The 20,327-nt window shown below is 42.7% G+C and overlaps 1 protein-coding gene across 1 annotated transcript in view; it reads right to left on the reverse strand.

Annotated features, from left to right (window-relative positions):
- Positions 1-16,665, reverse strand: part of PINX1 (PIN2 (TERF1) interacting telomerase inhibitor 1) — a 70,690-nt gene extending 54,025 nt beyond the window's left edge. Inside the window, exons 1-6 of the mRNA XM_060754654.2 lie at positions 16,597-16,665; positions 14,843-14,952; positions 12,637-12,729; positions 8,702-8,780; positions 5,155-5,247; positions 2,057-2,130 (exon numbers count right to left, since the gene is read on the reverse strand). Coding sequence (XP_060610637.2) covers positions 2,057-2,130; positions 5,155-5,247; positions 8,702-8,780; positions 12,637-12,729; positions 14,843-14,952; positions 16,597-16,615 — 468 coding nt within the window. The 5' untranslated portion in view covers positions 16,616-16,665. The remainder of the gene's footprint in view (positions 1-2,056; positions 2,131-5,154; positions 5,248-8,701; positions 8,781-12,636; positions 12,730-14,842; positions 14,953-16,596) is intronic.
- Between the last annotated feature and the right edge of the window lie 3,662 nt (positions 16,666-20,327).

Here is a 20,327-nt window from a genome sequence, read left to right on the forward strand (position 1 = left end):
TCCCTGAGAAAAGGGCACGGCTGGAATCCTGAACAAATGTGAGCATTCCCCAGTTCCGCATTGTGTGTTAGCCCTAGTCGCTGGGACTAATGGCCACAGATAGCTCCCTCCTGCATGTGCAAATTGTCTAATTACCTGTGAAATCTACAGTATGTAAATCGCCAGCCGTCACCACACCTTGCGAGAGGGATTTACAGGAAATAATTCAATCACTGAGATTCCCAGCTCTGTCTCACACACCTTAAAAATACTGCAACAGCAACCCCCCTGCAACTGGTTTCCAAATGCCTTTGGTTGAAGAAGATTCATACAAAGCAAATGAGGCAGCAGACAAAACGCAGGATAATTCTTTAAAGAACCTAGCCTAGATATCTAGTTCTCAACTAGAGGTAATTTCCATAGCTGATCTGTCATTGTATTGTCTCAAACGATGCCATGTTTCATCAACAGTAGCTCAAATTTTATCCTAAAAGAAGTTACATCTCTGATAACTTGGCAGAAAGCAAAGAAAGTCATCTCTTGGTTCAAATACCCTCCCCACTCTCTTTGGTCCTACTTGGTTGGTTTCTTCTTTCAGGCAGGTAAAGGCCTCAATTTCCCTGGGAGAGAACCTGATTCAACCATCATTTCTCCCTGCCTCCTTCCCAGAATTAATACAGAACGAATAGGACATATAGTTTCAATGATACAGAACCACAGCAAGTTAAAACGGATGCATAACTACTGCAAAGGAAGGCATTGGTTCAAAATTATTTATGCAAAACCCAGGATAAGAGTGCAACTAAACATCTATCTATTCCAAAGTAAAGTATATTTACTTCGGGTTGCTGTGAGTTTTCTGGGCTGTATGGCCATCTTCCAGAAGCATTCTCTCCTGATGTTTCACCCACATCTATGGCAGGCATCCTCAGAGGTTGAGGGGTCTGCTGGAAACTAGGCAAGTGAGGTTTATATATCTGTGGAATGTCCAGGATGGGAGAAAGAACTCTTGTCTGCTTGAGGCAAGTGTGGATGTTGCAATTGGCCACCTTTAATGACCTTGCAGCTTCAAAGCCTAGCTGGTTGCTGTCTGGGGGAAACTTTGACTTATTTACTTATTCAAGAAAATGCTTTCAAGGTTGCCGTCTAAGCTTATATTAACAACAGGATGAAAAGAGATCGAACAATTGTAGCATTTCAACACAACTTTAAACTGACATGTTGTTGTTATGTGCTTTCATGCCGTTTCCAATGTATGGCAAACATGAGGAAGAACTTTCACAGTGTTTTCTGGGGCTGAGAAAACTCTGAGTCACGCACTGGGCTTCCATGGCCAAGCAAGGAATCGAACCTTGGTCTCTGGAGTTGGAGGCCAACACTCAACCCTGTACTCCAAGCTGCCACAAACATCTCTTTAAAATCCTTTGCAGTTGTAAGGTTTATTGAGAAACTAGCGCTCTCTAGCAAAGAATTCTAAATATCGTTCAAATATGAATACATTAATATGAACACATTAATTCTTTGTTAATGTATTCATATGTTTTATGTAATTATGATGTTGTTTGTTGCATGTGATTTTGGTTTTATTCTGCTGTAATTTGTTGATTGGGCTTGGCCTCATCTAAGTCGCCCCGAGTCCCTGTTGGGGAGATGGTGGCAGGGTAGAAATAAAGATGATGATGATTATTATTATCATCAGTACACAAAGCTACAGAGCCTAGAATTCTGTAAAATGGATCCACAGCAGGAAAAGTGGCATCAAAGTGCTGCAAGTGTGTAATTTTTTTTTTGTTGTGTCAGGAGCGACTTGAGAAACTGCAAGTCACTTCTGTTGTGAGAGAATTGGCTGTCTGCAAGGACATGTAGTGTGAATAGGGATTCTCAAACTCAGCTTCTCCAGATGTCGGGGAATTCAGCTCCAGGAATTTCCTGGACATTGACTTTTGGGAGACGTAGCGTATAACACCCGGATGATCAAAAATCAAGAAGCAGTGGAATAAAAGATCCCACAGTGAGATATTCTTCATGATTAAAATAGGCACTTTCAATAGAGGATGCGATCAGATTAATCTCTTACCTGTTTCTTTTTAATCTGACGTTTCCCAAAAATGCAGGACAGATCATCTTCACTTCGGGAAGAGAGGTCTTTACCTACAGAGAGGGGAAACAAACAGGAACAGTGGGAAATAAGTGGAGAACACACACACACACACACACACACACACACACAGAGGGATGGTAACTCTCTCCAGCATGATGGTTAAGAGAGTTAAGACTTTTGGGACAATCCCACTAATTTCAGTGGGGTATTACAGAGGAAACTATTTTGTTCTTCTTTTGCTGCCTAAATCAAGCGTAAAAATTCAGTGCTTTGGAATACAGATATGCTATTTTGCTTGATGCACATTTTGCAGTATTTAACCTGTTTTCTCCAAGGGGAAAAGTATTTCCGATTATTTCCCTGTCTCTCTATGATTTCTCCCTTACAAACAATCCTGCTCCTTTATCTCACCTTGAGTTTTTAAATCATTTTATGTACATGCGGCCCACTCACTGTCATTATTTGGTTTACATTTTTTTCTTCCCTTTATGTTGTGTGTATATTGTTTATATGCTTATACGTTTTATATTTTAATGCTATGTTGTTTATTTTATTGCAATTTGTATCTTATTTTATTGTATTTTGTTGTTCGGGCTTGGCCTCATGTAAGCCGCCCCGTGTCCCCGTTGGGGGAGATGGTGGCGGGATATAAATAAAGATTATTATTATTATTATTATTATTATTAGTAGTAGTATTTATTTAGTATTATTTAGTACTGAAGAAGAGGAGATATGATAGCCATGTATAAATATGTGAGAGGAAGCCACAGGGAGGAGGGAGCAAGCTTGTTTTCTGCTTCCTTGGAGACTAGGACACAATGGAACAATGGCTTCAAACTACAAGAGAGGAGATTCCATCTGAACATGAGGAAGAACTTCCTGACTGTGAGAGCCGTTCAGCAGTGGAACTCTCTGCCCCGGAGTGTGGTGGAGGCTCCTTCTTTGGAAGCTTTTAAGCAGAGGCTGGATGGTCATCTGTCAGGGGTGATTTGAATGCAATATTACTGCTTCTTGGCAGGGGGTTGGACTGGATGGCCCATGAGGTCTCTTCCAACTCTTTGATTCTATGATTATCGAGTCCTTCGGGAGATGCTAGCGGGGTACAAATAAAGTTAATAATAATAATAATTATTATTATTATTATTTATTATAATACAGGGAGCATACCACCCCCCAGCTATGCCTGCTCCTCTGGCTGCTGGTCCATCTCCGAGCCCAATTCAAAGTGCTGGTTTTGACCTATAAAGCTCTATGCGGTTCAGGCCCAGCTTACTTGTCTGAACGCATCTGTCCCTACGTCCCACCTCGCAATTTAAGATCATCTGAGGAGGCCCTGCTCTCACTCCCATCAACAGCGCAAATGCAGCTGGTGGGGACGAGGAGCAGGGCCTTCTTGGCTGTGGCCCCCTGCCTATGGAACACACTCCCAAAGGAGGTAAGATCTGCTCCCTCGCTCCTGACCTTTAGAAAAAAAATAAAATCATGGTTCTGGGACTAGATTTATGCAGCTTTTAGTGGGACAAGGACTGGAACGGCAACTCGACTGATGAGATTGTTTTATGGTTTTAATAACTGTTTTGATATTTGATGATGTACTGTTTTTATTTAATATGATTTATGTTTAAAGTATGGTTTTAATACTGTAGTTGTAAGGCATTGAATTTTTGCCATTATCTATGTGTAAACCACTTTGAGTCCCCCCCAGGGATGAGAAAAGCGGTATATAAATGCTGTAAATAAATAAATAATTAAAAATAAATAAATAATAAATATTATTATTATAAGTACCATAAGACTATCCTGTTTTTCTATTTGCTAAGCCATGACCTGGCAGATTTTTCCAATTTAAAAAGGTCCAAGTTAAGTTATGAATTTAATCACAACACTTAAAATTGTGCAACGAGAACTGGTGTGTTATAGTGGTTTGAGCACTGGACAAGGACACTGGGAGATCTGTTTGGCCAAGGAAACCCAATGGGTGAACCTGCACATATTACTCTCTCTGGACAAATTCTGCCAAGGAAAACCCATGCTAGGAATGTCTTTGGGCTGCCATAAGACAGAAATTATTTGAAGACACAGAACAATATCAAACGTGGCAAAAAAATTCAGAACTTTATTTAAAGGTTAAAATGACGTTACACTATTTAATACTTAAGTAGTTACTGTATATACACGAATATAAGCCAACCCGAATATAAGCCGAGGCACCTAATTTTACCACAAAAAACTGGGAAAATGTATTGACTCGAGTATAAGCCGAGGGTGGGAAATGCAGCAGCTACTGGTAAATTTCAAAATAAAAATAGATAGCAATAAAATTATATAGGCATCAGTAGGTTAAATGTTTTTGAATATTTACATAAAACTGTAATTCAAGAGAAGACTGTCCAACTCTGATTAAACCATTATTCTAACCTTCTTCAATGTAAATAAGCTTACATGTTCTCCAGTAATAATAAACAGAGTAAAATAATAAATGTAATAATAACAATACAGTAAAATAGTAAATGTAACAATAACAATAATAGACTAAAATAATAAATATAATAATAACAATAAAATAATAAGGGTAATAATAATAACAACAATGTAAAGTAATAAATAATATTGACTTGAGTATAAGCGGGGGAGACTTTTCCAGCCTAAAAAAAGGACTGAAAAACTAGGCTTATACTCGAGTATATACAGTAATACAAATTAAAACAGGCAGCCAGCCTGGTGTACTGATTTGAGTGTTAGGTTGGGAGACCAAGGTTCAAATCCCTACCCATCTGTGATGATCTTGGGCAAAGCACTCTATCAACATCAAATGAAAGCAAAGCAAACCCCTCTGAATGAATCCAGTAAGGGTCGCCATAAGTCAGAAATGGCATCAATGACACCAAGAGAAATGCACTTTGCGCAAGATCAAGCATGGCTCCAAAACTTTAGTTTGGAGTCATGATTTCTGTTTGATAGTCATGTTTCTATTTGATGCCTTGGTCCAAAATACTTGCAAGCGTAAAGAGCCAAGAGCACAAGGGTGCAAGATCCATATTTTTTTTGCCTTTGCTTCATCTCAGTCGCCTTACCTTTGGCAAATTTCATGTAATGGACCCGTTTCCGGGAGGTCTTGGATTTCTCCTCTAAGCTAAATATCTTCTTTTCCTCTCCGGATACAGCTTCTGAAACACAAACAGAGGGAGATGTTGTCTTGTGGAGGCATGTTTCCCATGAGGATCCCAAGATTCTTGCTTCCATAGGGCTATTTCTTTGGATCCCTCCAAATAATGCTATAGTCATAGAGTTGGGTAAAACCCCCAAGGGCCATCTAGACAAACTCCATTCCTCCATGGAGGAACATGAAATACAAGCATTCACAACAGATGACCATCCTTCCAGCCTCTGTTTCAAAACTTCCAGAGAAGGAAGGCTCTATTGATCTTCCAGGCAGAAGTATTTTCTACTGTCAAAAGCCTCTCATAGTCAGGAGGTTCTTCCTAAGGTTTTGGTGGAACCTTTTTTCTTTTGGTTTGAATCCATAGTTCTGTATAATAATAATAATAATAATAATAATAATAATAATAATAAATTTATACCCCACTGTGGCGCAGCTGGCTGGGAGCTGCATTAAGATCACTACTGACTGAAAAGTGATGAGTTCGAAGCCAGCCCGGGTCAGAGTGAGCTTTCAACCATCTGTGTACCTTGCTATCGACCTTTGCAGCCCGAAAGACAATTACATTTGTCAAGTAGGAAATTTAGGTACCGCTTATGCGGGGAGGCTAATTTAACTAATTTACGATGCCATAAAATCTCCAGGAAGCAAACAAAAGAATGAGGAAGTATTCCATCAGTGTCACAAATGGACGGTGAAGCGACAGCTCCCCTGGTGGCCAGAATATCCTCATGAAGCTGGAATGTTAAACAGCCTCTGTCTGTCTATATATGTTGTGTGTCTATGGCATTGAATGCTTGCCCTGTATATATACATTGTAATCCACCCTGAGTCCCCTGTGTGGTGAGAAGGGCAGAATATAAATACTGTAAATAAATAAATAATAAATTTGTCTCTTCCAAAGAAGACTTAAAGTGGCTTAACATAAAAATATTAACATACAATTTAAAATATTTAAATTGCATTTAAATATTTACATTTATCTTTTATGCAATTAAAAATATAAAAATATGCAAATATTAAAACAGAATTAAATATAAGTATTTTTAAAGAATCAGTTAAAAACCATTAAAAGATATTTAAAGTTAATAATCTCCACAATATCAGAAAACAAGATTTCTCCCTCCTTAAGATCACATATTTTCACATTTTTAATGTGGCTATTATGTCACCTCTTAATCTTCTCTCATCCAGGCTAAACATACCCAACCACTTAAGTTGCTCCTTGCTTTCCAAAATTTTGTACTTAATTCACACCTGAGATTTGGCTGAAAAACAGCACATTCATCACATTCATCATTATAGCTTGGGGTATGTGAGGCATGAGAAGACAGAAGACCATGAAACACAATATTTCTGTCATAGCTTGAGTGGCAGAGAGGAAGATCTCCCAAGTAGATCTCAGGAGGCAGGCTCATTGGGGAGTATGTGATCCTTCATATAAACCGAACTAGAGGCATATGTTAAGGTCATAAGCACACTTTAAAATATTTGGATCCCATCTCAAAGACTTCTCTTTAGGTATGCATCTACGATACTGTACAGGTATCCCAAAATTCCAACTCCAGAACACTCCTGATCCCAAGCATTTGGAATGAGGGATACTCAGCCTGCACTCTTTGTAGTGAGATGGAGATCACCTATTTTAAACCTTGAGAACAGCAGAAAAAAGCTATCAAGTTTGGGAATTCAGTAAAGGGAGAATGGAAGCACAATGCTTTCTCCTGCCACCAGGTTCCAAGCCAGATTCTCCTCCACAGTCTGAAACTATGTTTGTGCTGGCTTCTTTTGTGCCATAAGTGGCAACAGCACACTCGTGTGGCAAAGAATTGCAATGCCACATCACTCAGAGTTTCAGTCTTAAGAGAAGTGGATTGGAAGGGGGCAAGGGAGGTAATAAAAGAACAGAAAATTGAGGGAAATAATCTTTGTGCACATTTTTTAGCATTCTTTAGCATTCTAGATGCATTCTCTCCTGACTTTTCACCTGCATCTGTGACAGGCATCCTCAGAGGTTGTGAGGATGCCTGTCACAATCTCTGAGGAAAATGGGGTTTATATATCTGTGGAATAATGTCCGGGGTGGAAGAAAGAACTCTTGTCTGCTTGAGGCAAGTGTGGCTGTTGCAAATGTTCCTCTTCCTCCCCCTTCATGGGAAGAAAAAACCATGAAACAATAAGCAAACAGCGAAATAGCGAGGGAACACTGTACGTGTGAAAAAGATCTTGGAGTCCTTATGGACAGGAAGGTGAACATGAGCCAGGAATGCCATGCGGCAGCAAAAAAAAAGCCAATGGGATTTTGGCCTGCATCAATAGTAGTATAGTGTCTAGACCCAGGGAAGTCATGCTACCCCTCTATTCTTCCTTGGTCAGACCACATCTGGAATACTGCATCCAATTCTGGGCACCACAATTGAAGGGAGATGTTGTCAAGCTGGAATGTGTCCAGAGGAGAGCAACCAAAATAATCAAGGGTCTGGAGAACAAGCCCTATGAGGAGCGGCTTAATAAGCTGGGCATGTTTAGCCTGCAGAAGAGAAGGCTGAGAGGACACATGATGGCCATGTATAAATATGTGAGGAAAAGTCATAGGGAGGAGGGGGCAAGCTTGTTTTCTTCTGCCCTGGAAACTGGGATGTGGAACAATGGCTTCAAACTATGTGAAAGGAGATTCCACAAACAACAGGAAGCACTTCCTAAGAAGAAGCAGAACTTTATTTTTCTACCCCACCTCCATCTCCCCGAAGGGACTCGGGGCGGCTTACATGGGGCCCAAGCCCAAGGCAGAACACAATTAAAAACAAAGCAAAAATAATTAAGACAGCATAAAACAACGTAAAAAAACATAACAATAATAGCTAGCAACTACAACAACAGCAGACTAATTTTGGAGGGGGGGGGGGGAAAGGAAAGACTACTACATGAACTAGTTAAAGTATAAGTGGTTTAGTAAGGTGGATAACAATGCCAGAGCTGTTCAGCAGTGGAACTCTCTGCACCAGAGTATGGTGAAGGCTCCTCCTTTGGAGGCTTTTAAGCAGAGGCTGGGTGGCCATCTGTCAGGGGTGCTTTGAATGCAATTTCCCTGCTTCTTGGCCGAATGGGGTTGGACTGGATGGCCCACGAGGTCTCTTCCAACTCTAGGATTCTATGACAGGATGGCCCTTATAATCTCTTCCAATTCTTATGATTCTATGAAGATGGGGACAGCCATGCATTGACCTCAAGGAGCAGGAGTTTTTTTTCTTTCTGGCGACATCATTTGTACAACATTTCACTATAATATCTCAAACCATTCAATGGATAACCGTCTATGAAGGAATATCTCCCCTGTGGATACAGGGGCCCAACTGCAAATAAATAAAACCTTTCCAGAGAACTATGCCAATCTCCTTGAGAAATGCGACAGAGGAGGAGTCACCCACTGCCAGTGCCCTTTTCCAAGTTAACTTCCTTACCGGGTGATTCTTGTCCGTGAGTATTGTTCAGTTCGGCCAGGAGCTGGTTGAAGTCATCCTGATGGGCAATCCAGTTGTCCTGCAAATATCACATGCACAGCATTTTATTAATAACTAGCCGCCCCCTGCCACGTGTTGCTGTGGCCCACATGCGGGTTCTGTGTGGGAGGTTTGACCCAATTCTATCATTGGTGGGGTTCAGAATGCTCTTTGATTGTAGGTGAACTATAAATCCCAGCAACTACAACTTCCAAATGTCAAGATTCTATTTTCCTCAAACTCTACCAGTGTTCACATTTGGGCACATTGAGTATTCGTGTAGAGTTTGGTCCAGATCCATCATTGTTTGAGTCCACAGTGATCTCTGGATGTAGGTGAACTATAACTCCAAAACCAAAGGACATTTCCCACCAACCCTTCCAGTATTTTCTGTTGGTCATGGGAGAACTGTGTGCCAAGTTTAGTTCAATTCCATCACTGGTGGGGTTCAGAATGCTCTTTGATTGTAGGTGAACTATAAATCTCAGAAACTACAACTCCCAGATGACAAAATCAATTTTTTTGAGTGAAGGACATACATTGGATTGTTAGGTGTCCTGTGTCCAAATTTGGTGTCAATTCGCCTAGTGGTTTTTGAGTTCTGTTAATTCCACAAACAAACATTAAGTTTTTTATTTATATAGATTTTTAGCTGTTATACTGTTCCTATAACCCATGATTTTATGACAGTACATAGGGAAAACAAAACTGTGTAAATTATTCATTTTTGTTGTTGTATGAAAGTAAAACCCACATTTGTGGGTTTAACTTTTGTGGATTTGATCATTTGCTGATCTGACTAATAGGTCTACAAACCTCGAAGTCCTGCAGGGTGACTTTAGAGTCAACCTCTGACAGAGGACTAAGACATTGCAAGAAAGATGTTCTCTCTGGTTTAAAAATGTGTTTTTAAATTCACTTTCATGGGGTTTTTGTGCCTCTTGCATATGCAAAAGGGGAGGGCCTATTACATAGCTCAAGTAATAAAATGTTTTTCTTGGTGTCTTGGTTTTTAAGCCTTTTTCTGGGGTTCTTTGGAGTTATGAAAACTGCATTGGATAGACTGCGTTAACTCTAGTTTCTTACGTATGGTAATCATGATTTTCTATGGGCAAACAGATGAAGACTTGTATAAAGCATATGTTCTGTATCTCAAAAACTGCTGCCATATTTGGAACCAGCAGGTCAAATATACTCAGAGACAGGGCTAACATTTGAGGCACTAAAATGTATGCTGGAAAGTAGGCCTGTCGGTTTCGTTTCGTTAATTCGTTAATTCGTATTAAAATCGTTATTTTTTGCATATCCGAAGCGATATCAAAACATATTTTTAAACCCGGAAGGGTTTAAAAATATCGAAGCAGCAGCCCCATGTATTTTACGAGCTGAAGCTCCGCTCGTTAATTGCATGGAGGCTGCTGCTGAGCGCGCCATCCGGCTCTGGCTCCTCCTCTTCCTCCGGAGCCCATTGGATGGCGCGCCGCTACCTTGGCAGCCACCCTTGGCAGCCCATTGGATGGCAGCCACCCTTGGCAGCCACCCTTGGCAGCCCATTGGATGGCGCGCGGAGGCCGCTTGTGAGCGCGCGCGCGCCATCCGGCTCTGGCTCCGGCGCCCCCCTCCTCCTCCTCCTCCTCCTCCTCTTCCTCCCAGCTGGGAGGAAGAGAAGGAGGAGGAGGAGGAGGAGGGGGGCGCCGGAGCCCATTGGATGGCGCGCGCGCGCTCACAAGCGGCCTCCGCGCGCCATCCGGCTCTGGCTCCGGCGCCCCCCTCCTCCTCTTCCTCCTCCTCCTCTTCCTCCCAGCTGGGAGGAAGAGGAGGAGGAGGAGGAGGAGGAGGGGGGCGCCGGAGCCCATTGGATGGCGCGCGGAGGCCGCTTGTGAGCGCGCGCGCGCCATCCGGCTCTGGCTCCGGCGCCCCCCTCCTCCTCCTCCTCCTCCTCCTCTTCCTCCCAGCTGGGAGGAAGAGAAGGAGGAGGAGGAGGAGGAGGAGGGGGGCGCCGGAGCCCATTGGATGGCGCGCGGAGGCCGCTTGTGAGCGCGCGCGCGCCATCCGGCTCTGGCTCCGGCGCCCCCCTCCTCCTCCTCCTCCTCCTCCTCTTCCTCCCAGCTGGGAGGAAGAGAAGGAGGAGGAGGAGGAGGAGGAGGGGGGCGCCGGAGCCCATTGGATGGCGCGCGCGCGCTCACAAGCGGCCTCCGCGCGCCATCCGGCTCTGGCTGACTTTTCAGGGCTGTATGACCATGTTCCAGAAGCATTCTCTCCTGACATTTTGCCCACATCTATGGCAGGCATCCTCAGAGGTCTGTTGGAAACTAGGCAAATGGTGAGTTATATATCATCTAATATCTATGGAATGTCCAGGGTGGGAGAAAGCCATTCAATGCTAATCAAGGTGACCATTACTGCAACATTCACACTTAGCCTGTTTGATCAAGAAAATTTTTTTTTCAAAAATGTTTTGTAAATAATAACGAAAATTCGTAAATAACAAAACATTTTTTTTGAAAGTTTTGTAAATATTTTTAATATCGAAACAAAAAAACACCCCAATTAAGAATCGAATTTAGAAACAAATTTTTTCTTGATCAAACAGGCCTACTGGAAAGTGTTATAGGTCATTTGTTGTTGTTGTTCATTCGTTCAGTCATTTCCGACTCTTCGTGACTTCATGGACTATCCCACGCCAGAGCTCCCTGTCGGCCGTCACCACCCCCAGCTCCTTCAAGGTCAGTCCAGTCACTTCAAGGATGCCATCCATCCACCTTGCCCTTGGTCGGCCCCTCTTCCTTTTTCCTTCCTTTTTCCCCATTTTCCATTTAGCAATCTATAAAATTGATAAAATACTAGATTTTAATCTAAGGAGCTGCCGGTAGAACAGTGGGTTAAAGAGCTGAGCTGTTGAACTTGCTGACCAAAAGGTCGCAGGGTCAAATCTGAGGAGCGGCGTAAGCTCCCGCTGTTAGTCCCAGCTTCTGCCAACCTAACAGTTCGAAAACATGCAAATATGAGTAGATCTATGGGTAGTGCTCTAGCAGGAAGGTAACAGCGCTCCATAAAGTCATGCTGGCCACATGACCTTGGAGGTGTCTAAGGACAACACTGGCTCTTTGGCTTAGAAATGGAGATGAGCACCAACCCCCAGAGTCAGACACAACTGGACTTAATGTCAGGGAAAACCTTTACCTACTGAGATTTTAATCTATAATTTAAAAGTTCGTATCAAAAATAAACTATTTTTATTTTAAAAGCATTAATTCACTAATGTAAAAGCATTTAAAACAGACAGCACAGTGTAGTGGTTTGAACATTGGAAAATGACTCTGGACGTAAGGGTTTAAATACCCACTCAGCTATGGGAACCCACTGGGTGACCTTGAGCAAGTCACACTGTCTCAGGTTCAGAGAAACGCAAAAGTAAGCCTTGTGGCAAAATTAATCTGAATGAATGGGATTTTAACTTTGGTCCTAGTTGCTTTTCATTGTAAAATAATTGCATTTCCAAGTGAAACATGAAAGGAAGTGTTTACAATGTTCCTGTTCCAGGTCACTGGACTGCAGACTTCTATTAGAAGACTGCAACAAAATGTAGCTCTGCAAGACTGGGAAAGGGATTCCACCTAAACATGAGAAAGAACACTGCCATGGTAAGAATGATTCCACAGTGGAAGAGACTGACTTAGGTTGTGGTGGAGCCCCCTTCTTTTGAGGTTTTCAAACAGAGGCTGGACAGTCATCTGCTGGGAGGCTTTGACTTTGTTTTATTGCATTTCAGAATGGAGCTGGAATGGATGTCCCTATGGCCCCAGTCCAATGAAATGCCCCATTTGGTGCCTGAGGTTTAAGCAACTGAGCCACAAGTATGAACACAGGGCCTCATCTCCACAGGCTCCACTCACCTCTTGGTTGATGGTTGATCCTAAGCCCAATGTGTTGTTCTTCACTTGAACCCGGATGTGCTCCGTGTTGCCTTGCTCCTGAGCTCCAAGTCCCTAGCAAAAACAGAATTGGATAACTGCTTATTTTCAGGTAGCGTAGCTTGTTGCCTGTCAATATGGCGCCTTAATTGTCCTTCTCGTGATATATATATATATATATATTAAAAAATAAGTATGTAACAAAAACTAATTTCAAATGCTTGACCACACATTTCAGGAGAAGAACAGCAAAATCGAATTACGCAGCCAAACAAAAATTATCTTGGTGCCTTCGTTTTTAGGCCTGTTCCTGGAGTTATTTGGCGTGCTGATTTTATTTATTTATTTACAGTATTTTTATACTGCTGCTGTCAGCCTTCCGGCGACTCGAGGCGGTTTGCAAGGCAAAATTCAATACCACCAAAAACAGAGTTACAATATAAAAATTTTAACATCAATAAAATCATAACAGCTGTAATAAAACATAATTCAATAAATAACCATTAAAACAATGTCCAATCCATCCTGTAGTTGATTCCGTTCTTATGTCCGTTACTCAGTATTCGCAAATGCCTGCTCAAATAGCCATGTCTTGAGTTTTTTCTGAAATACTAAAAGTGAAGAAGCCGATCTAATCTCAATAGTAAGGGCGTTCCATAGCCAAGGAGCCACCACTAAGAAGGCCCTGTCTCTCGCCCCTGTCAGCCATGCTTGTGACGATGGTGGGACCGAGAGCAGGGCCTCTCCAGATGATCTTAAGGCCCTCGAAGGTTCATAAGGGGAGATGCGTTCGGACAGGTAAGTTGGGTCAAAACCATTTAGGGCTTTATAGGCCAAGGCCAGCACTTTGAATTGTGCCCGGTAGCAGACTGGCAGCCAGTGGAGCTGGTGCAACGGGGGGGTTGTATGCTCCCTGAGAGTCGCTCCAGTTAGCAACCTGGCTGCCGTCCGTTGGACCAGATGAAGCTTCCGGACAGTCTTCAAAGGCAATCCCACGTAGAGAGTGTTACAGTAGTCCATACGGAATGTAACAAGAGCGTGGACCACCATGGCCAAGTCAGACTTCCCGGAAAACTGCATTGGATAGACTGCATCAGCTCTAGTTTCTAAGATATGGTTTTCTATGAAGGAACAGATGGTGACTAATAGATGCCACGTGTTCTATATCTCAAAAACTAGAGCCGATAGGTGGAAACTTGGGATAAACAGGTCAAAACTAACTGTTTGAGGAGTCAGCAGATTGGTGAAAGTGAGGACTAATAATCAAACAAATCAGCAAACTACTGGATAACTGTAGGAAAAGCATGGAGTGCTATCTATCTGTCATATTTTGAAGAGACCATCTGGCCCAGCACAGGGGCAAGCTGAAAGTGCATGCATCTCACTTGGAGCCACCAAACTGCCTTTGCTCAGCAGTCAAGTCTTGGTGGATAAGGCAAGGTACAAACACAGCTCACGTGCTAGGAAACAAGTGCTAGGAAACAACACTTAACCAGTCTTCCTTGCCAGCTTCAAGACTCAGACATGATTCCAGACTGCACTCTTTATCTGGTTTGTCTCCCAGGCTTCTGACTGATTTTCTCAGCTTCTTGATGCAGGATTGTTAATTACTATACATACAATGTGTGTCCATAGAGAGTGGCACTGCATGCACAACATTTCTTCCACAAGCTTGAACTGAACATGGACATTCATCCCAAAAGGGGATGTATGCATAATTAAAACACTAACAAGATTCTGTTCTTTGATTTTTATCTACCCCGTGGGAAACCAATTAGCAGAAAATGTCCTTGTTTGTTTGTCAATCTGCAAAAAGGGGGGCTATTTTGGGACATTCAGGTTGAATAGGATTTTTGGAACTCAAGACACTGACATTCCTACTATCTTTGAACTGCTAAGGTCTTGTTGTGTAAGGTCTTGCTATTCATCTTGCTATTTGTTGATTTATTTAAAACATTTACATTCCACCCTTATCTCTCCGAAGGGGATTCAGGGCGGCGCACAGCATATAAACGGCAAACATGCAATGCCGGGACAAGAATTTATATACGCATACATAAACATTAAAAACATGTATCTCAATATTGAAATACACAATTTAAAACCGTCCTGGTCATCAGTGTCAAATCTAATAGGCCTGGTAATCTTTCCTATTGCTACTTTATTGCCCTGTCCCGAATCTATGTACCTTGCCTTTCGACCATCCCATTTTTTCCAACATCTTCTGGCCAAATTTCGATTCATCTTTGCTCCAAGCACTATTCCGAGGATCCACAGACCATTTTTGCTTGCGACGTGCTACAAGAGAGAGAAAAGGTTACATGACCTGCACATAGATAGGCAACTAAGTTCAAATCTGGCTGTTCCTTCCTGCCATTGTTTACTGCTCTGAGGAACCTTAAAGAACTCAAATGCACTGGGAAAGGAATCAAATGACTGTGACCTATTTCCATTCTGACAATCCTAATGAAAGGTGCAGTAGCCCTCTCTCGTTTCCACTCTGGCAATCCTAATGAAAGGTGCAGTAGCCCTCTCCTGTTTCCACTCTGGCAATCCTAATTAAAGTAGTGGCCCTCTCCAGTTTCCACTCTGGCTACCCTAATTAAAGTTGCAGGAAGCCTGTCCACTTTGCCTAGTAGCTCCATGCTTGGCAATGATAGCCAGGCAACAAAGAGGACTGAAAAATCTCATCACAAGTGCAAAGAAGCCAGAATGGATGTCCAAAGAACTTCTAACTGTGCTAAGACTCAAAAGAGACATGCACAAGAAGTAGAAAAAGGGAGAAATCACCAAAGAAGAATTCAAACAAATAGTCAACTCTTGTAGGGAAAAGGTTCACAAGGCTAAAGCACAAAATGAGCTTAGGTTTTGTTTTGTGGCGGCAAAAAAAGCCAATGGGATTTTGGCCTGCATCACTAGGAGCATAGTGTCTAGATCCAGGGAAGTCATGCTACCCATGCTCTATTCTGTTTTGGTTAGACCACACCTGCAATATTGTGTCCGGTTCTGGGCATCACAATTGATGAGAGATATTGACAAGCTGGAATGTGTCCAGAGAAGGGCAACTAAAATGATCAAGGGTCTGGAGAACAAGCCCTATGAGGAGCGGGTTAAAGAGCTGGGCATTGTGTCCAATTCTGGGCACCACAATTGAAGGGAGATCTTGACAAGCTGGAAAGTGTTCAGAGGAGGGCGACTAAAATGATCAAGGGTCTGGAGAACAAGCCCTATGAGGAGCGGGTTAAAGAGCTGGGCATGTTTAGCCTGAAGAAGAGAAGGCTGAGAGGAGATATGATAGCCATGTATAAATATGTGAGAGGAAGTCATGGGGAGGAGGGAGCAAGCTGTTCAGCCGTGGAACTCTCTGCCCCGGAGTGTGGTGGAGTCTCCTTCTTTGGAAGCTTTTAAGCAGAAGCTGGATGGCCATCTGTCAGGGGTGCTTTGAATGCAATTATCCTGCTTTTTGGTAGGGGGTTGGACTGGATGGCCCATGAGGTCTCTTCCAACTCTAGGAGGGAGGAGGCTTGTTTTCTGCTGTCCTGGAGACTAGGACACAAAGGAACAATGTCTTCAAACTACAGGAAAGGAGATTCCACCTGAACATGAGGAAGAACTTCCTGACTGTGAGAGCTGTTCAGCAGTGGAACTCTCTGCCTCGGAGTGTGGTGGACACCCCTTCTTTGGAGGCTTTTAAACAGAAGCTAGATGGCTATCTGTTGTGGGTGTTTTGACTGTGCTTTTCCTGTATGGCAGAATGGAGTTAGACTGGATGTCCCATTTGGCCCCTTCCAACTCTATAATCCTTTGATTCTATGATCCTATGAGTCAGCCCAGATTTGCAGTTTACCTCCTTCTAAAGAGAGAGCAGCCAAGGGTGCCATCCCTTCCCTCTGAAGGTTAGAAAAACCCCATCCCATTCCTTCCCATCGGTTCAAAACTCACGCTCTGCCAGCATCGCCATCTTGGGAAGGGAGCGCTCCTGGGGTCCTTTCTCTCTCGCCGGCGCGCCGTGACCTTCCCTGCCGCCATCTTGCTAAGGTCTTAGGAGTCTAATTCAAACGCCGGGCACAAAGGAAGCCTCGCGAGGGAGAAAGAACAGGGTTAGGAAGAAGCGTGTAAGCTGAGACGCCGGGGAGAGATTTAAAAGAGGAATTGGGATGCGTTATTTGGTTTATAGAGTTGGGAAAAATCTAACCGGCACTACGTTAGTCGGCTAAATTGCAATTCCCCACCCGTCTTAGTAAGCTTAGGCGATAGAGTGAGAGTTGGTGGAAACTTTTGGGAGTTCGCCCTCTGTAGGACAGGAATGGTATTGCCTTCAAAAGTTTGTCCCAGAAGAATATATAGTATACACAAGGTTCTTGTGGGTTTTTTGGGGCTATATGGCCATGTTCTAGAGGCATTCTCTCCTGACGTTTCGCCTGCATCTATGGCAAGCATCCTCAGAGGTAGTGAGGTCTGTTGGAACTAGGAAAAAGGGTTTATATACCTGTGGAATGACCAGGATGGGACAAAGAACTCTTGTCTGCTGGAGCTAGGTGTGAATGTTTCAACTGACCACCTTGATTAGCATTTGTTGGCCTGGCAGGGCCTGGGGCAATCTTTTGTTGAGAGGTGATTAGATGTCCCAGATTGTTTCCCCTCTGTTTTTTTTTTTGCTGTTGTAATTTTAGAGTTTTTAATACAGTTTAGAGTTGGACTGGATGTCCCATTTGGTCTCTTCCAACTCTATAATCCTTTGATTCTATGATCCTATTAGTCAGCCCAGATTTGTAGTTTATCTCCTTCTAAAGAGAGAGCAGGAAAGAGTGCAATCACTTCCCTCTATAGCAAAGCACCTGATGAACCAACCTGGACACCGCATATTATTTGAGAACACAGAAATGCTGGACCACTCTCACAACCACCACGTCAGGCGACACAGAGAAGCCATTGAAATCCACAAGAAGCATGTGGACAGTTTCAACAGAAGGGAGGAAAACATGAAAATGAACAAAATCTGGCTACCAGTATTAAAAAAACTCTAAAATTAAAACAGCAGAGGGAAAACAATCAGGCACAGCTAATCACCTCTCAACAAAAGATTGCTCCAGGCACTGCCAGGCTATCAAATCAAGGTGGTCAGTTGAAACATTCACACCTAGCTCCAGACAAGAGTCCTTTGTCCCACCCTGGTCATTCCACAGATATATAAACCCTTTTTCCTAGTTCCAACAGACCTCACTACCTCTGAGGATGCTTGCCATAGATGCAGGCGAAACGTCAGGAGAAATGCCTCTAGAACATGGCCATATAGCCCGAAAAAAACCTACAACAACCCAATGTATACACCATTTAAAGACCTAAGAGTAAGCTAGTGATGATGATCCAATACAACAGCCAACAGAGTGTCTGCCGTGGATTCATCTTGTTGTGTTTCAAATAATAATAATGTTTGCCTTATATGTGTACTGTAATCCACTCTGAAATAAAGTGGAATATAAATAAAGTTTATTATTATTTTCCCTTATTTCACTTAGCAAAATGTATTTTGTAGTTGTGTGCCTTTAAATCATTTCTGACTTCTGAAGACTCTAAGGTACACAAACTGGCAACCTTTGAACTGGAATATATGGTGGTGTGGACTCAGATAACCCAGTTCAAAGCAAATATTGTGGGATTTTCTGCCTTGATATTCTGAGATATAGGGCTGTGTGGAAGGGCCCTGGGTTATCTGAGTCCACACTGTCATATAGCCCAGTTCAAAGCAGAAAATGTGGGATTTTGTTCAGCTGCGTGCAAGGGATCTGTGTGCGATCAGGGTGATTTGCAGGCCTTAGATCAGAGAGAAGTGCTGGAGACAGAGGTTGTCTGGGATTCCAATATCCATTCCATTTTTCATGGGAATTGGCTTTCAGAGGAAGATTCAGCAGATGGGGAATTTTCCCGTGATATCAGATTAGGCCTCTGCATGGAGGGAGTGAAGGATAGATTAATTTGGTGTTCAGAAAGACTCCGTGAGAAATCCATGAAATGCAGGTGTCAAAGAGATGACCTCATGGCTTCTCGGTCAGGTTTGTGCTTAAATTAAGTGATGTTTACTTGGTATCTCCAGAGCATACAACATTGCCATAGAATCAAGTTCCTGTTTCAGTTCTCAAGTTCATGAATCGAGTCTCTTGTATTTGCCTATGTTCCTGATAGAGTTTTGCTTTGGAAAATTTCCTGTCTTCTTGCTTATGGATTTATGCCTATGCTCTTGACTTCCTGGATTTCATGTAATTGGCTATTTTGGACAATTGATCTTTGTCCATACGAACTATTGCTATTTCATAGCTACTTTTATACTGTTTTTTGGGAGATGCCTTTTTCCGTTTTCTATATGCTTTCTGTAAATAAACTGCTGTAGTAAGTTACCGTGTTTCCTCCAAAATAAGACAGTCTCTTATATTTATTTCTCCTCAAGAAGACATAGTATGGCTTATGTTCAGGGGATATCTTCTTTTTTTATTAAGTACTAGCTGTCCCCTGCCACGCGTTGCTGTGGCCCAGTCTGGTGATCTGGAGATGAAGTAATGAGAATGTGTTGGTTTCTAATATATGTAATGTCTTTATGCTTGAGGGTAAACAGTATTTCTTGTTGTTTCTTTGCCAGTGTTGATGTGGAGATTGTCTGGTTTGCCTACTCTGGAACATGTAACATATCATTGTCCTTCTTTAGGGGTCCCTTTGAAATCTTTGATACTGCATCTGTCATATACATATATGTGTGTGCATATGAATGGCTGGATGGCCCTTTGTCAGGAGGGCTTTGTTTTGTTGCCCTGGTGAAGGGAGCTGGACTGGGTGGCCTTAAGGCAGCATTTCTCAACCTGGGAAGTCAATACACCAAGGGGGGTGTCAATACACCAGGGGGGTATCAGAAGGGTCACCAAAGACCACCAGGAAACACAGTATTTCCTGTTGGTCATGGGGGTTTTGTGTAGGATGTTTGGCCCAATTCCATCGTTGGTGAGGTTCGGAATGCTTCTTGATTGTAGGTGAACTATAAATCCCAGTAACTACAACTCCCAAATGTCAAGGTCTATTTCCCCCAAACTCCATCTGTGTTTATATTTGGGCATATTGAATATTCATGCCAAATTTGGTCCAGATCCATCATTGTTTGAGTCCACAGTGCTCTCTGGATATAGGTGGACTACAACTCCCAAACTCAAGGTCAATGCCCTCCAAACCTTTCCAGTATTTTCTGTTGGTCATGGAAGTTCTGTGTGCCAAGTTTGGTTCAATTCCATTGTTGGTGGAGTTCAGAATGCTCTTTGATTGTAGGTGAGCTATAAATCCCAGCAACTACAACTCCCAAATGACAAAATCATAATTTTTTGATTGATGGTCACTCCTTGTGTAGTGAGACATTTTGTTGCCAAATTTGGTAGGTACTGGCCCAGCTGTTCTTTTGTTTTTAAGCCACTCATTACGACATGAGCATTTATATATATATAGATGGTACAACAATCTGCATTTATGGGATGATCTCTCAGGGCTCAGTAGGAGACTCCTTGCTGAAGCTTTTTCCCTATTTATGGTATTTGTGTGGGGTGAGAGAGTCCCACAGACTGTTGCTGGTCAGTGCTGTGGAGCAGCAGCTTTACCGGTGGATTGTTGTAGGTTTTTTCAGGCTATATGGCCATGAT

Source organism: Anolis sagrei, chromosome 1, assembly GCF_037176765.1.
Source record: "Anolis sagrei isolate rAnoSag1 chromosome 1, rAnoSag1.mat, whole genome shotgun sequence".
In the NCBI taxonomy this organism is placed as follows: domain Eukaryota; kingdom Metazoa; phylum Chordata; class Lepidosauria; order Squamata; family Dactyloidae; genus Anolis; species Anolis sagrei.